The following is a 17,002-nucleotide window of genomic DNA, read 5'->3' on the forward strand; positions in this document are numbered from 1 at the left end:
CTGGGTTGCTATAGAGGAATGCTAACTGCCATGCCCTTGTAGCGTCACATAGGCCTTTGCCATAGCGCGGCACTGCAGGCCACTCATTTGAATTCCCTGACAGATTCTTGAGCTTTCCCTATGGAATGAAGTGGAATCAGAGAGTGGTTGGTTGGGATAATCCCAGTAGGCTGAGCTACGGGGTTGGCCTGTCAGCCTCTGACTGTTCTTCCCACAGAGGACAGTCTGCTCCTCACCTCCACCCTACAAACAGCCCAGGGTTTACTCAAGGACTTGGGTGAGTCATTAGCTGAGAGGCCATTTCTCTTTTTCTCCCTTTTGTTTTTTGCAATACCAGCCTTTTTGGTGCTTGCCGAGTACCAGGCTTGTGCCCATGCTAGGGAGCAGGGCATGAGGGAGGCGGGAGTTCTATATGATGCCCGGTACCTGGCCCTCAGTTCAGGTGTGAGGTGTCTGGGTGGGTGAACCAAAGCAGGTGCCCCCGAGTGGTGAGCCTGGCCCAAGGCTTAAGAAGGCACCTTTTGCATCTGCAGCCCTGACGGTCGCTGCAGGGCTGGGCCCTGTGGCAATGGGAGTCCATGACAAAGGTGATCTCTGGTACAAGATTATAGCAGGTCCATGATCTTTGCCTAGAAGAGCGCTCACCTCTGTGACTGCGGTGGCAGGAAGTGTCCGCTCAGGTGGCCTAGAAGGCCTGTCTGAAAGGATGCAGATGGGAAGGGAGGCAGGACTGCTCTTGCCTCCCACTGGATACCGTTTTAGCTGCCACTCCTCAAGGCCAGGACACAACTTCATTTTTTTTTTTTTTTTTAAAGATTTTATTTATTTATTCATGATAGAGAGAGAGAGAGTCAGAGAGAGAGAGGTGTTCACTGGTTATAGGCAGAGATACAGGCAGAGGGAGAAGCAGGCTCCATGCACCGGGAGCCTGACGTGGGACTCGATCCCGGTTCCCCAGGATCGCGCCCTGGGCCAAAGGCAGGCGCCAAACCGCTGCGCCACCCAGGGATCCCCAGAACACAACTTCAAAGCAGCAGTGATGTCCTGGCCTTGTTGCTCCGTGAAACAGCTCAGACCATATACTGTTTTTGGGACTGGATTCAAAGGCTCTTTAGAGAAAGTGAAAAGAGAACTGATGTTCTTAGTGCATTCTAAGGAGGATAAAAGTGGAGCAGTGATCAGGTCATAATCGGGAGATAAGCCTAGTGCTAAACCCCAGCTGCCACTCGAGATGTGGTGACGAAAGTACGAGGCTGTGTTGAACTTTGAGAGATGGTCCTCTAATGGGTTGTGATTTAGGGGCACGGGAAGCTGTGCAGAATCCCAGGTCAACATTCTGGATCCTGGTAAATTAGTCTTGGGTTGGGCCTGGGATCTGTGTGTTTTGAAGGCTTGCCAGTGACTTTGGGTCGCACTTGCTGTCCATCCTGAGGCCCATCTGCGCTGGGGGCATGTTTTAGAGCTTGACCCAAATTCCCTACACAGGACTTACGGGAATAATTTTGGCAGTGCTCAGAGGTGTTGTAGGATAAGGGTAAAGGCCTTTTCAGGTCTTTCAAAGTGGATGGAGTTACTTTGTACCAACTAGGGAGGAGCCTAGAGCTGTCCAGAAAAACAAGGGAAGTTTCAGTAAGTATGCCTTTGAGGGTTTCAGTTGAGGAGGGCCACTTGAGGAATTTATTCAACTCTAGAGTTATAGGTATTTTGCTTTGTTACAAGGAACTGACAGCTAGGATGACTCATTCTGCTAACTGCCTAGAAGGGACTGTTCCCAGATCAGGGGCCCAGAGGGACAGCCAGTAATACCTCCCAGAGGGCAGACTGTGTGCAGTGACTCAGCGGTTTCAAAGTAAAACCCCAAGACCTTGTTTAGTAGGTGCCATAAGAACCAGCTGAGCGGGTCTACCATGGAGTCACAGGACTGCTCTGGCTTGGGTTTGTAGTCACTGATTCCTTTACAAAGGTCCTGTCATTTGCTCACACAGAAAAGTTAGACGGTATATGGGTGTTCACTGTATTGTTCTTCCAACTTTTTTGTTTGGTTGAACCTTTCTTTTTTTCTTTAAAGGTTTATTTCTTGAGAGAGTGTGTGTGCAGGTGCGGGGGAGGGGCAGAGGGAGAGAGAATCCCAAGCAGACTCCCAGCTGAGCACTAAGCTGGACACATGGGGTTTGAGATTAGGACCTGAGTTGAAACCAAGGGTTGGAAACTCAACCTACTGAGCCATCCAGGTGCCCCTGCTTGACCCTTTCATGATGAAAAGTTGGAGGGAGGGGGCATCTGAGTGGCTTAAACATCTGTCTTTGGCTCAGGTCATGATCCCAGGGTCCTGGGACTGAGCCTCACATTGGGCTCCCTACTCAGCGGGGCATCTGCTTCTCCCTCTGCTCCTCCACTTGTGTTCTCTCTTGCTCTCTCTCTCTTTCAAATAAATGAATAAATAAATCTTATAAAAAAAAAAAAAGCTGGAGAGAGGATAAAAGGAGAAAAAGGACTTAAATATTGCAGATGGGAGTATGGGTAACTAAGCCTGTCTTTATCTCTGTTTGCTCCTCACTCTACCAAAGTGACAATAAAGGGATTAAACACAAGAGTATAAAGCAACACAGACAAAGAAAAAGGAAAGTCCTAGATGACTAGGTAAGGTGACCTTAAACTGTGAAAGACAAGCAGTGGATTTTGAGGGTGGTGAGCAACTGTGTGGAGGCATCAGAGGCCAGGGAATTGGGGGTGTTTGAAGACCAGTCTTCAGGATCCTGTAGCCATTACTGGCTGGTCAGCCGAATGATGGTCCCTGCCATCCCAGGCATGAGACCTGATGGTTAGATGCTGGAGGGCACAGGGCAAGGCGGCAGCCTGAGTGAGCAGTTGGTCCAGCAGGGGCTGAGGTGCCCCTGCTCGGGAGAGGCCATGCGTGCCGGGGCAGTGTCCTATAGCTCTGCCACCCAGGATCCCACTGCCTGGCCAGGTGCCCCATCACCCTCCAGAGGAAAGCGAATCATGGCCCTGGCCCCTCAGGGGGTTCCTCCTGGCAGCCTTCTCTTAATGCCTTGCTAGGATCAGACTGCCGTGGTTGCCAGCCGTTGGGGAAAAATCGCAGCGTATGGACAAGAAGGAACATGGGGAAGGATGAGAGTGTCCACATCCTCCATGAGATCCAAATAAGTACTTCCATCCTTGATAGAAGAATAGGATACCATAGAAATGATAACAGATTTATAGAGAACAGATTAATAACGTTTCCTGGGAATTAAGAAGAAAAATAAGATAAAAAAAACTTGAAGAGAAGGCTTAGGTTTTAAGGTTCTTTCAAGGAAATGTTCTAAAAACAAGAGGTGAGGAGAGTGAAACCTTGGCTTGAACTGTCCCCCACCCCACCCCAACCGAAAGGAAGAAAAACCCAGAATGGAGAAGGTGCTGCAAAGCGGGACCCAGTACCTGAGCGAGGGTGGCTGGTGCCAGGCAGAGGGTGAGAAGGTCTGAGAGTTAGTTCTGGAGGCCCAGTGTAGGAGGTATTATAGGAGTTTGAGGAAGAGAGAGCAGATAGAAGTGAAGGAAGGAAGGAAATGAACAGAAGACCATGTCAGCCCAGAGGACGTGAACCTCTGGATTGAGGGGACTCTGCAGTGCCTTGGACAGTGACCAGAAGGATACCTCACCAGAGCTCATTGTCCCATCCCAGAACCCTCTAGAAACAGGGAGGCTCTGGAAAAGCTCTAGGTGGCAGAGCTCAAAGAGCCAGTGCTGGAGACTGTGGAACACCACCAGTGACTTCAGAAGTCTGAGTTGAAATGGTTGTCAACCTAGGATGCTATGCTCAACTGAAGCTGCCTCCTGTGAGGCCAGAACAAAGCTGCTCTCAGGTGTACAGGGTCTTCATCATCTTACCTTGGCTTGAACTGTCCCCCCCCCCCCCCCCCCAACCGAAAGGAAGAAAAACCCAGAATGGAGAAGGTGCTGCAAAGCGGGACCCAGTACCTGAGCGAGGGTGGCTGGTGCCAGGCAGAGAGGAAGGGCTGTTACCGTGTAGCTGCTGTACCTCTGCCCTGGAGGACCTGCCAGTCCAGGGCAGGAGCCGGAGGTGGTGCTGAGGAGGTGGTCTCCGGGGATACGTGAGCTGCAGGGTGTCTAGTACTTAGCCCATGTGGCAGTTGTGGAAAGCTGTTGCACAATACAGGGCAAGTTAGCAAAATGAGAAGAGCAGGCATTGTTGATGCTATAAAAACAAAAGTCCTGGGATCCCTGGGTGGCGCAGCGGTTTGGCGCCTGCCTTTGGCCCAGGGCGCGATCCTGGAGACCCGGGATCGAATCCCACATCGGGCTCCCGGTGCATGGAGCCTGCTTCTTCCTCCGCCTGTGTCTCTGCCTTTCTCTCTCTCTGTGACTATCATAAAAAAAAAAAAAAAAAAAAAAAAGTCCTGCAAGGAAATAAGTGCACTGTCTGGGCAAGTAGAGAACCAGATCTATATAGTGGCGGTAAAACAAACAGTGAGTGTTGTTTTCACTAAAACTTAAGTTTTTGAAAGGACGGGAAGGGGGAGGTGTGTGTAGATCTAGAACAAGAAGCAGTAAATGTGAGTCAAAGGAAAAGCAGTGTGGATTGAAAGCTGTCTGGGGAGCAGGTGGGCTGTGTGGTGGGTGCCAGGAATCTTGGCTAGAGCCTTCTGGAACGGTCTCTTAGCTGTGGGCCTGTTGTCCTTTGATAAGTGAGGCCATGTGTGGGCCTGCGCTTCTGGCCTTGTGGGCTCCGCCAGGGCAGAGCAGGATGCCTGTGGTCACTGTGCATGTGTTTTGTGGCACCAGCACCCCCCCCCCCCCCCCCCCCCCACCGCTCCAGCCAAGTGTTAGGCTTCGTATGGTCCTGGTGGTGTGGCTGGGGGCTCTGGCCACGGGGGGTGTTTGGCTTCCTGTTCCTCGCTTGCTGTCTATGCTGGGGAAAATGGGCTCTTGCTGGGGTTCCTGGCTCCAGAGCTGACCGGGATGTTAGCAGAGATTAAGGTTCCATTAGGCTGAAAGTGGAGGAAGGTCTGGTGAGGTGGCTGAGTCTGTGGACATTTTCTAGGGGCCAGGTTTGGGGCCCGGGTATTGGGAGCCAGTAAGCCCTGGGGAATCCTGAAGGCCCGAGGTGACCAGCTGTTTGCCTTGGGGCCGGTGCAGTGGCCCCGTGCCCAGGTCCCACACTGGCTGTGCGACTCTGGGGTCTGTGGCGGCGCCGCCGTCCTAAGCCCCAAGCACATGCACTGTGGCCCTGGCCAGGAGGCCCTCGGGCCGGCTCCAGGTTGAGCTTCCCCCTTGGTGTCTGCAGGCATTGAAGTGGACATTGACGTGGAACACGGAGGGAAGCGAAGCCGCCTCACCCCCGTCTCACCAGGTGGCTCCAGCACTGAGGACAGGGGAAGCTCTCAGCCCAGCAGCTGCTCTTCCGACCCCAACAAACCCGATGTGGATCGGGACCCGGAGGGCACCGCACAGGCGCTAGCTGAGCAAATGGACAAGGTTGCCCTGGAGTCGGGGCCACCCGAGGCGAGTACCCGCCCGGGCCCGGGGCTGTCGCTGTGTACTGTTTCTCTCTGGGCCCCGGGCATAGCTGACCCAAGCATGTCCTGGTCGGAGTGCCGTTGGTAGCGCTGATGTCATCCTGTGACCCCACTGCTAGAACTTTCCTCCTGTGGCCTTCACGCTTGCTGCTCCCAGGAACGGAGGCTGGGGGCAGGCGAGCTGGTGCTTGTGTGCTCACGGGTGATTCTGTTCCAGGAACAGATGGAGTCTGATAACTGCTCAGGAGGAGACGAAGACTGGACTCATTTGTCTTCAAAGGAAGTGGACCCGTCCACAGGTGAACTGCAGTCTCTACAGATGCCTGAATCCGAAGGGCCCGGCTCCCTCGGCTCTTCTCAGGAAGGGCCCACAGGACTGAAGGAGGCTGCTCTGTACCCGCATCTGCCACCAGGCAAGTGGTTTCAGGCAGTGTCCTGTTTTTTTTTTTTTTTTTTTTCTCCAGACCATCCTGTTCCCTCCTTCTAGCATTTGGAACTGGAATCTCGCTGGCAGTGGGACTTAGAAGCACAGTGGCCCAGGAGCAGGGGTCATAGCCGGGGTCCTCCCCCTGTGGAGGAGGTGGTGAGGCCACATGGGGACTGTGGCTTCGAGGGCACATGCTGAAGAGAAGCAGCGGATGCCATGCTCTGGTTGTCACGGTCACAAGATGACAGTGTGTCAGAATAACACAAGTGAAAACCCACCCTTTGGGTTCTGGGTGTTCATCTTGTCTGCACCAGGGCAGGGGGCGGCAAGCTGTCACTTACGGGCCAGCAATGATTTTTCTTTCATTTTTATAATGTTTGGAAAAGGATGTAAAAATTGTATGAGGTGAAAATTTCAGCGTCCAAAATAGAAGTCATGCTGAAGCACAGCCCCACTCCTGTTTACAAGCTGCCTGGCTGTTCTGTTGTGGTGCAGAGGCGAGCACACCCCACAGAGCAGCTTAGCGGATTCACCCTCAGCCCTTTATGGGAAGAGCTTGTCAGGCTGTGTGTGTATGTGTGTGTGTGAGAGAGAGAGAGAGAGAGAGAGAAGAGCTTGTCAGGCTGCGTGTCCTTTGTGTGTGTGTGTGTGTCTGTGCACCACGAGGGTCAGCGAGCCTATGGAGAGCTGGCTTGTGGCACTGCGGCGTGCTCACTGGCTGGCTGGGCTGTACCCCGAGCTGCTTCTCATGGCTCTGTCCTCTCTCTGGCAGAGGCTGACCCCCGGCTGATCGAGTCGCTCTCCCAGATGCTGTCCATGGGCTTCTCTGATGAAGGTGGCTGGCTCACCAGACTCCTGCAGACCAAGAACTACGATATTGGGGCGGCCCTGGACACCATCCAGTATTCAAAGCATCCGCTGCCGTTGTGACAGCTTTCACTCTGTTCTGTCCCCCTTCTTGACTCCTAGTTGTGATGAGCTAGTGTAGAACAGCCAGGCCTCTCTGGCGGCCAGTTTTTTGCATTCTTCTTCCAGAATCTGGGGGGCAGGGATGCATGAAGCCCTAGAGGGCCACAGAATAGGTGACAGGAGGGGGAGGCCTGAGTGCGTGTGCTGATGGCCGTGCAGCATTTCCCAGCTTTCCCTGGGTGTCCTGAGGCTTGGGGGGGGGGGGGGTGGACACGGGACGGGTAGGGCAGATAGCATATTCCCGCTCCACCCACCCCACCCCTATCCCTCCTCTCCCTGGATTACACCAGCAGTCCACAGTGTCTTGCCTAATGGCCTTCTGGGTTTTTTTTTCTTTTCAATGACAAATAGTAGGCTGACCTGTAGTTGATTTTGTGCTAGAAACCTGATCGGCTCCAAGTTTAGACTGAGTACAACCAACATCCTGTCAGCTGGGGGAGGAGCGGGTCCTGGAGGGCAGGGCAGTCCCAGGACTGTGCTTCTGGAATCCCGTGGTCCTGAGGGGCCAGTGCTCACAGAATGCTGTCTGCTCCATAACGACTCTACTCTCATTTCCAAACCTGTTGCTTTTAAAAAGGAGATCCCTTTGTAACCATCCTATTGCTATGTTGTAAACAACCTGTAATTAAATGGTAAAAGCACTTTAATCAAAGATGCTGCAACCAGAGATGACCTGATAGTTTGTCCTTTTTGATAGTTCCCATAAATCATCCCAGTCCAGTTATTTTTAAAAAAGATTTTATTTGAGAGTGTGAGCTAGAGAGAGCATGAGCAGGGGGAAGCCAGGGGGCAGAGGGAAATGCAGGCTCCCTGCTGAGCAGGGAGCCCTCTCCCGTTGGCTGATCCTAGGACCCCAGGATTGTGATGCAGATGCTTAACCTCCTGAGCCATCCAGGTGCCCCCCACCCCCAGTCCCATTTAAAAGCTAACCCGGGGGATCCCTGGGTGGCGCAGCGGTTTAGCGCCTGTCTTTGGCCCAGGGCGCGATCCTGGAGACCTGGGATCGAGTCCCACGTCGGGCTCCCGGTGCATGGAGCCTGCTTCTTCCTCTGCCTGTGTCTCTGCCTCTCTCTCTCTCTGTGACTATCATAAATTAAAAAAAAAAAAAAAAAAAAAAAAAAAAAAAAAGCTAACCCGGGAGCCCCTTTTCAGTGGCCAAAGCGCCTAGTGGAGCAGGGCTCAGGTAACTTGTGCCCGTGTTGGTAACATTCTAATTCCAGCTCACAGGTCATCCTCAAAGTCCTCACCAGTTTTAAAGAGGTCACACAGCCGCACAAGTGGGGGCTCCTGCCCTCCTGTGACCAAGGGTCTACCCTTTGCCAGAGGACCAGTGTCCCAGGGCTGTTTGGGGGTCTTTAGGCAGGGCCTCTGGGAACTGGACAGGAGTGTGGGGGGTGCCCAGGGAAGCTTGTGTGTACTGCAGGGCCTGCTGGGGCACCCTCTGCTCACGGTCTGGGCCCAGAGGGTCCCCTGCTCAGCCAGTGCTGCCCTGGCTGGCCTAGGGTTTTTTGGCAGGGTTCCTGGGAGCCCTGTGTCCACATGGGGGCCATTTCCAGGCAGCAGAAGAAATTGTTCGGACTTGGAAGATACGGCCCTGACCTGTGGGGCTGGGGCTGGACGTGGAGGACCCCCCTGAGGAACAGCAAGCTCCCTGGTGCCCCTTTTCTGGTGACTGCCATCTTCTCTGACCTTCCCTGCCAGGCCAGCATGGTCCTGCAATGGAAACAAGAGACCATGTCCTGTGTTGACAGAAGGCTGCCCACGCGTGCACCGCTGCTTCCACCTTTCCATCGGCATCCTCACACTTTTCTCTCGGTTCTGCCTACGCCCTGGTTCTCAGGCTCGCAGGCTAGGGATCTGCTTTCACTGGGTGGTTTAGCAAAGCAGGGCAAGTGATTGTTCTTACCTCAACTCCTCTGCCAGGTTCCACGACCAGGAATCAGGAGTGTGAAAGCAATGACTGGCCAGACAGTGCCCCCTATCCAAGGCTAGTGTGGAAGAGGCCTGTGGTCAGTTGGTACAGATGAGAGGACCATCAGCTCTGCCCCTGACCTGCTGCGACCTCACTGAACTACTATGCAGCCTGAGTTTGTCACTTTCAAAAGAAACTATGCCGATGGGAGCATTCCCCATGATGACCAGTTCAAATGTTAACCTAGGGCCCACACATCAATAACTGTCATTATTCCAGCCCTCGGACATTCAGGGCCACATAGCTAGCTGGTGGCAACATTAAAGGTTGACCTTTGCACTATTGCTCAAGTTGGCCAGGCTGGCTGGCGCCCGGCAGAGATCAATCCTCTGCCTTAGTGCCCTGGCTCCTGTGACAGACTAAAGCAGACCTGCATTCTGTGGCCTTACAGTGCAGTGGGGTCTGCTGGGTTTGGAGCCTCCAGAAGGAGCAGAAAGTGGGTAAGTTGGTGGAGGTGTAGGGTAGAGGGATCCCAAGCTTACCTCGTACCATGGACACACCAAGGCAGCAACTCCATGTACTATAACTAGCTGAGAATGCTGCGAAGCATGGTAGGACAGACTCCACAGCTGCTTGTAGCAAGGTCACATCAAAAAGGGTAGGAGTCATGGAGGGGCAGTTGGGAACCAAACCCCTAGAGTGGCCACAAACAAGAGGGCCCTCACCAGCTCAGAGGAGCCAGGGGGATCGGACCCCACACTCAGCATGGCCATGAGGGCCTGTATGGGGAAGACAAGTCCCTAGATCACATCTGGCTTTGAAAATCCAAGGCTTGCCACAGCTGGAGGAGGACAGGAAACCAAGTCTCTGCCCTTGAAGAGCCAACGTGCTAAATAACTCGGCCCGACATAGCACAGAAATAGGTCTGAAAAAAGCAGCTGGTATATATGTGAAGATTTACTAATTTTACAATGTGTGCTGGAGGAGCAGGGAGCTGCAGATTTCTCCTAGAAGAAAAGTGCTGGCGGGCACCATTATATCTGCCCTCCTTATGGCTCCATATGGTGTGCTAGCACTGTGTGCCTTTTTTTTTTTTTTTAAGATTTTATTTATTCACGAGAGACACAAAGAAAGAGGCAAAGGGAGAAGTGGGTTCCATGCAGGGAGCCTGATGTGGGACTTGATCCCAGCACCCTGGGATCACACCCCGAGTAAAAGGCAGACACTCAACCGCTGAGCCACCCAGGTATCCCAGCACTGTGTGCTTTGCACCAGCCTTCCCCTGTGGTCATCTTCCACACAACCTACTTGCCTCAGGGGGCATGCCTCCAAAGCAGCTCCTGCCCTGGGGATGGGGGTGGGGGAGGCACAGAGACTATCCCACATACCTGGTCTGGCCTCTTGGCTAGCTATATAGAGAGCAGGCCTGGCGCTGCTCATAAGTATCCATGGCGGTTGCAGCTAGGCCTCTCAAAAGTGCAAGAAGCAAATCATGCCCCATATATCTGCAGCAAGTGATGTGGGTGACTGCAGCCAGCCCCACCTGCACACATGCCCATAGCATCTGCAACTCCGTCACGACAGAGGGGCACACAGCTCACACAGGACACTCATAGAACCATCCCATGCTGCTTCTGCTGACAGGGATTGTGTTCTAGGGCAGCTTAGGAATAAAGCTACTATTTTCAAGAGCAGGAGACCTAGCTGACCTACCTAATACACAGAAACCAAATTAGACAAAATGAGACAAAGGACTATATCCCAAATGAAAGAACATGACAAAACCACAAGAGAAAGGTGAACAAAATGGAAATAAGGGATATGCTGGATAAACAGCCAAAGGAATGGCAGCAAGTAAAGAGATGCTTGCCAAATTTATGAGATGTGGGTGAACTGGGTGAGAAAGTCAACAAAGAGATAAAAATGATAAAGAGAAATACACTAGAGGGAGTCGGCAGCAAATCAGAGGATGTGGAAGAGCCAATGAGTGACCTGGAAGACAGGGTAATGAAAGCAACCACCATGAACAGAAAAAAAGAATAAAACAATAGCTAAAAGTCCCTAACCTGGAAAGGAGACAGATCTCTAGGACCAGGAAGCACTAAGAGCCCCAAACAGATGATCCCACACAAGACAAATAAGATGGCAAAATCAAAGAGAAAATCTTAAAAGCAACCAGAGAAAGCAAACATACATAGAAGGGAAACCTACTAAGGTTATATGCTGATTTTCAGCAGAGACTTTACAAGGCAGAAGAAAGTGGAATGACACATTCCAAGTGCTGAAAGGAAAAACCCACAGCCAAGAATTTTCTACGTGGTAAAGTCATCATTCAGAGTGAAGAAGAGCTAAAGAGTTTCCCAGACAAAATTCAAAGGAGTTCATCACAACCAAATCAACTGTAACGAGACAAAGTCATGACATAATGATAAAAGGATCAGTCCAACAAAAGGACATAAGAATTGTAGATCTCTATGCACCCAATATAGGAGGAGCACCTACACACATAAAGCAAATATTAGCAGACCTAGAGGAAAAAGTTGATGGTAATACAGTAATTTTGGGGCCTTTAACACCTCATTTACATCAATAGATTATGTCCACACAGAAAATAAGGAAATGGTGGCTTTCAAGGACAAATTAAACCAGATATACTTAGCAGATTTATAGAGTATTCCATCCAAGAAAAGCAGAATACACATTCTTTTCAAGTATACATGGAACTCTCTCCAGGATAGATCACATGTTAGGCTACAAAACAAGTCAATAAATTTAAGAAGATTGATATCATATTAAACATCTTTTCCAACCACAACCATATGAAACAAATCAATTACAAGAAAAAAACTGGGGGCACCTGTGTGGCTCCGTGGTTGAACGTTTGCCTTTGGCTAGGGCATGATCCCGGGGTCCTGGGATCAAGTCCTGTGTCAGGATCCCTGCAGGGAGCCTGCTTCTCCCTCTGCCTGTCTCTCTCATGAATAAATAAAAATCTTAAAAAAACAAAACAAAAAGCTGGAAAAAACAAAAACACATGGAGGCTAACAACCAATAGGTCAACCAAGAAATCAAAGAGGAAATATAAAAATACATGGAGAAATGAAAAACACAACAGTCCAAAATCTTTGGGATGCTGGAAAAGCAGTTTTAAGAGGGGAGTTTATTGCAATATAGCCCTCCTCAAAAACAATAAAAATCTCAGGGGTGCCTGGCTGGCTCAGTTGGGTAAGTGTCTGGCTTCAGCTCAGGTCATGATCCCAGGGTCTCAAGATGGAGCCCCATGTCAGGCTCCCTACTCAGTGGATAGTCTGCTGCTTCCTCTCCCTCTGCCCCTTACCCTGCACATGTTCTCTCTCTCTCTCTAATAGCTAAATATTAAATGGTGCCAAAGTGAAAGCTGTTCTTCTAAGATCTCAGGAATAAGACAAGTATGTCCATTCTCACTACTTTTATTCAACATAGTACTGGAAGTCCTACCACAGCAATCAGACAAGGAAAAGAAATAAAAGGCATCCAAATTGGTAAGGAAGAAGTAAAACTGTCATGATTTGCAGGCGACATATTTTATATAGAAAATCCTGAAGACTCCACCCAAAATTATTAGAATAAATGAATTCAGTAAAGTTAATAAATGAATATATAGAAATCTGCGGTGTTTCTATATACTAATAATAGCAGAAATAAAAATTAAGAAAAACTCATTTATGACTGCATCAAAAAGAAAAAATACTTGGGAATAAATTTAGCCAGAGGTGAAAGGCTTATACTCTGAAAAGTGTAAGACACTGACTGATGAAAGAAACTGAAGATGACACAAACACATGGAAAGATAAACCAAGCTCATGGACTGGAAGAATCAATACTGTTAAAATGTCCATACTACCCTAAGCAATCTATGAAATTCAATGCAATCCACGTGAAAATACCAATACTATTTTTAACAAAACTAAAACAAATAATCCTTAAATTTGTATCGAATCCAAAAGACCCTGAATAGCAAAAGCAAAATTGAGAAAGAAAAAACCTGGAGATTTAACAATCCCAGATTTCAAGATATACTACAAAGGTACTGTAATCAAAACAGTATGGTACTAGCACAAAAACAGACATACAGATCAATGGAACATAACAGAAAATCCAGAAATAAACCCATAATTATATGATCAGATAATCAAGGACATAGGAGGCAAGAATATACAATGTGGAAAAGACAGTCTCTTCAATGAAAAGTGGTGGGAAAACTGGGCCATTTTCTTAACAGTATGAAAAAATAAACTCAAAATGGATTAAAGACCTAAATGTGAAATCTGAAACCATAAAACACCTAAAAGAAAACATAGGCAGTAAAGTGATGGACATTGGTGTTAGCAATATATTTATGGATATGTCTCCTCAGGAAAGGGAAAAAAAGCAAAAATAAAATACTGGGAGTATATAAAAATAAAAAGCTTTTTGCACAGTGAAGGAAGACATTAACAAAATGAAAAGGCAACATATTGAATGGAAGAAGATAGTTACAAATGATGTATCTGAAAAAAGGGTTAATATCCTTAACATACAAAGAATTTATAATACAACTCAACACTAGGGATGCCTGGGTAGCTCAGCAGTTGAGCATCTGCCTTTGGCTCAGGGTGTGATCCTGGGCTCCTGGGATCGAGTCCTGCGTTGGGCTCCCCACAGAGAGCCTACTTCTCCCTCTGCCTATGTCTCTGCCTTTCTTTCTGTGTCTCTCATGAATAAATAAAATCTTAAAAAAAAATACAACTCAACACTAAATTCCCAAATAACCCAATTAAAAAATGGGCAGAGAACCTAAACAGATATTTTTCCAAAGAAGACCTACAGATGGCTAACAGACACAAGAAAAGATGCTCAACACCATTCATCATCAGGGAAATACAAATCAAAACCATGATTTGCTATCATCTCACACCTATCAGAATGGTTAGTATCAAAAAACACAAGATATGGGATCCCTGGGTGGCGCAGTGGTTTAGCGCCTGCCTTTGGCCCAGGGCGTGATCCTGGAGACCCGGGATCGAATCCCACGTCGGCTCCCGGTGCATGGAGCCTGCTTCTCCCTCTGCCTGTGTCTCTGCCTCTCTCTCTCTCACTGTGTGCCTATCATAAGTAAATAAAAATTAAAAAAACAAAAAACAAACAAACAAAAAAACCACAAGATATAACAAGTATTGGGGAAGATGTGGAGAAAAGGGAACTCTTGTGTGTTGTTGGTGGAAATGTAAATTGGGGCAATTACTGTGGAAAACTGTATGGAATTTCCTCAAAAAATTAAAGATAGAAATACCATATGATCCAGTAATTTCATTACTGGGTATTTATTCAAAGAAAGCAAAAACACCAATTTGATGTTTTTTTTTTGTTGTTGTTTTGTTTTTTAATGACAGACAGAGAGAGAGAGGCAGAGTCACAGGCAGAGGGAGAAGCAGGCTCCATGCAGGGAGCCCGACATGGGATTTGATCCTGAGTCTCCAGGATCACATCCCGGGGCTGAAGGCAGCACCAAACCGCTGGGCCACTGGGGCTGCCCAAAAACACCAATTTGAAAAGATATATGCATTCATTCCTATGTATACTGCAGCATTATTTACAATAATCCTAATATGGAAGCAGCCCAAGTGGCCACCAATAGGTGAATGGAAAAAGACAATGTGGTATATATCAACATAAGAGTAGCAACATATATGCTACTCAGCCATAACAAAGAACTCATAAATAGAACTGGTAGTTGCCCAAAGGGAAGGGGCTGAAGGGATGGGCAAGATAGGTGAAGGAGATTAAGAGGTAGAAACTTCCAGTGATAAGTCAAGGAGATGAAGACTATAGCATAGGGAATACAGTCAATAATACTGTAATAACGTAGGCTGACAGATGATGACTGCCACGGTGAGCACTGATGTATATACTGAATTGTCCGAACCACCATGTTGTAACCTGAAACTAACTTACCATTGTAGGTCAGACACCAGACTTCAATAATAAAAAGAACAAGAGCTGATTCTAGGTGAAGACAGTGCTTCAGTGCAAAAGAACATGCCTGGGTAAGTGAAGACGAAGATGGGAACAGTTGCTCAGAAGTCAAGGGCAGGTCCCTTGTGGGACAGTCTGGCAAAGACCCTTCACTCCACGTTGAGGGACGAGAATGGTCCTGACTCAGAAAAGCCCTACTGGTCAACCTTGGTTGATTCCAAGGCATCAAGCTGTCCTTTTGACCAGGAGCTCATATGACTGAGATTGGGCATGGCAGAGAAATAAATGGTCAGGCCAGAGAAAGGAACTGGCTTAAGTCAGAGCAGACAAAACACTCGGGTATTAAACAAGTCTGTGTGTTCAATGGTTACTGGGACCAGAAAAGAAACGCTATCCTCAGTCACTGACCTTCTGGGGCTCCAAGGTAACCTCAGAGTCACTCACGTTCTGGACATCTGGGCTGTGTGAAGGCTGGACTGTGCTCTGGCTCCATTTCCTGGTGGAGAGAAAGCACTGTAAAGAATCCAGTGCTATCACCAACAGGGTCCCAATGCTGACGCCTGGAGTGACCACCCAGCACAAGTAGGGACCTCGTCCTCCCATACAGCTCCCCCCAGGTGGCTGCTCAGCTTCTGCTCCACTGCCAATAGCAGGCTGCCCCACAACCTCCAAGGCAGTCTGTTTCTCTGCTCCAGAGTCTGTAGTTGCTACAAAGTTCTTATTTTGCATTGGAATCTACCTCCCAGTGTCCCTTGCCCTATAGGAGCCATCTTGGGTCTAGCTAAGGCAATGTCTTAGAAGGCTCACTGAAATGCAGAGAAAGCCTAGGGAAGAGACTTATAAAAGGTCAGGCTTTCCTGCTGTAGGCTAAAGCTCACAGAATCATAAGCTACTCTGGCCACACTTCACTTTGTCAACTCTGCCCCTAAAGTACACTTTCTTGAGGTCAGTGCAGTCACAATTAAGTGAACACCACCAAGGTGCCCATGCTGGCGTTCCACCCAACCCTCCTCTCTGGATGGCAGCACCTGGTGCGCAGCAAGGCCAAGGAGGGCTTGGTGGTGATGGTACCTGCCAGCTAGTGCCATGCAGGCTTCTTCTGTGCTGCTGACTGCTAGGGCTGCTCATCACTGCCCCCATCGTGGGTCACTGTGGGTATGGGGTGATGGCTGCTGGATTAGTGACTTGTTTGGCACCTTTTTCTTTCTTTTTTTTTTTTTTTAATTTTTAAATTTTTTTTAAATTTTTTATTTATTTATGATAGTCAAAGAGATAGAGAGAGAGGCAGAGACACAGGCAGAGGGAGAAGCAGGCTCCATGCACCGGGAGCCCGACGTGGGATTCGATCCCGGGTCTCCAGGATCGCGCCCTGGGCCAAAGGCAGGCGCCAAACCGCTGCGCCACCCAGGGATCCCTTGGCACCTTTTTCTAGGCAGGCCTGTGTTGAAGGGAGGGTCTGGCGTCTCTGTCCCGGACAAAGACTGTCTCTTGAAACACACTCCTTCTTCCATTCCCAGTTCTTTTGAGTCTCTTTCCAGATACTTCAGCCAGCGGTTCTCTGAGGACTGAGGTTTTTCCTACAGGATTGGGAAGTAAGTTTATTCTCAGGACCCTCACCTACCCTGTCACCAGGAAAGGCATTTTGCTGGAAGGCAATGGGGAGATGGATGTCCTGAGGCACCACTGGGGACCTGGCACACTGGCACAGGTCCTGGGAAAGCCACAGGGCACAACTCATCAAGGAACTTTACAAATGTCCATGCTCCCTGACCTACGGCTTCCAAATGAAGACAAAGGCACAAAGATGCTTGTCAAGGTGATATAAATCTTAGCACATACTTACCGTAGCAAAAATCTGGAAATGATCTACATGCCAAGTCATCATGGAATAAATATTGATACACTACTATATCTTGTATATATAGCACATCACTGAAAATTCTATAGCAACAGAAGACCAGCAGGAGTGCAAACTCTAGGATGCAAACCAGGGGTTTCTGTAATGATGAAGCTGTAAAATTAAGTCCCTAAGTGGACAAGACTGGAAGTACAGAACCAAATATGTGAAAGCTGCTGTGTTAAAGTGGTGTATGAACAATGCTCCCATTTATAATACAAATATGAGGGGCGAGCAGAGGGAGGACGTTGCCAGTGTGATTCTGT

The 17,002-nt window shown here is 48.9% G+C and overlaps 2 protein-coding genes across 12 annotated transcripts in view; one reads left to right on the plus strand and one right to left on the minus strand.

The window, feature by feature from the left end:
• SQSTM1 (sequestosome 1) overlaps positions 1 to 7,600 on the plus strand; it is a 35,585-nt gene extending 27,985 nt beyond the window's left edge. The window contains exons 7-9 of one of the 2 annotated variants that reach the window (XM_072731862.1): positions 5,306 to 5,523; positions 5,755 to 5,950; positions 6,737 to 7,600. In XM_072731862.1, the coding sequence (XP_072587963.1) occupies positions 5,306 to 5,523; positions 5,755 to 5,950; positions 6,737 to 6,894 (572 nt within the window). In that variant the 3' untranslated portion in view covers positions 6,895 to 7,600. The remainder of the gene's footprint in view (positions 1 to 5,305; positions 5,524 to 5,754; positions 5,951 to 6,736) is intronic. The other variant, XM_072731863.1, reaches the window with a different exon arrangement.
• The window catches only part of MRNIP (MRN complex interacting protein), a 30,315-nt gene continuing 14,310 nt past the window's right edge, over positions 998 to 17,002 (minus strand). For 2 of the 10 annotated variants that reach the window (XM_072731864.1, XM_026015381.2), the window contains 3 exons: positions 16,262 to 16,416; positions 15,248 to 15,335; positions 8,056 to 8,646 (listed from right to left, as the gene is read on the minus strand). In XM_072731864.1, coding sequence (XP_072587965.1) covers positions 8,155 to 8,646; positions 15,248 to 15,335; positions 16,262 to 16,416 — 735 coding nt within the window. In that variant the 3' untranslated portion in view covers positions 8,056 to 8,154. Of the gene's footprint in view, positions 4,162 to 7,140; positions 8,017 to 8,055; positions 8,647 to 8,839; positions 8,938 to 11,495; positions 13,970 to 15,247; positions 15,336 to 16,261; positions 16,417 to 17,002 lie in introns of those variants that run through there. The other 8 variants (XR_003237473.2, XM_026015382.2, XM_072731868.1 and 5 more) reach the window with 8 other exon arrangements.

This window comes from Vulpes vulpes, chromosome 12 (genome assembly GCF_048418805.1).
Source record: "Vulpes vulpes isolate BD-2025 chromosome 12, VulVul3, whole genome shotgun sequence".
NCBI classification, from domain to species: Eukaryota; Metazoa; Chordata; class Mammalia; order Carnivora; family Canidae; genus Vulpes; species Vulpes vulpes.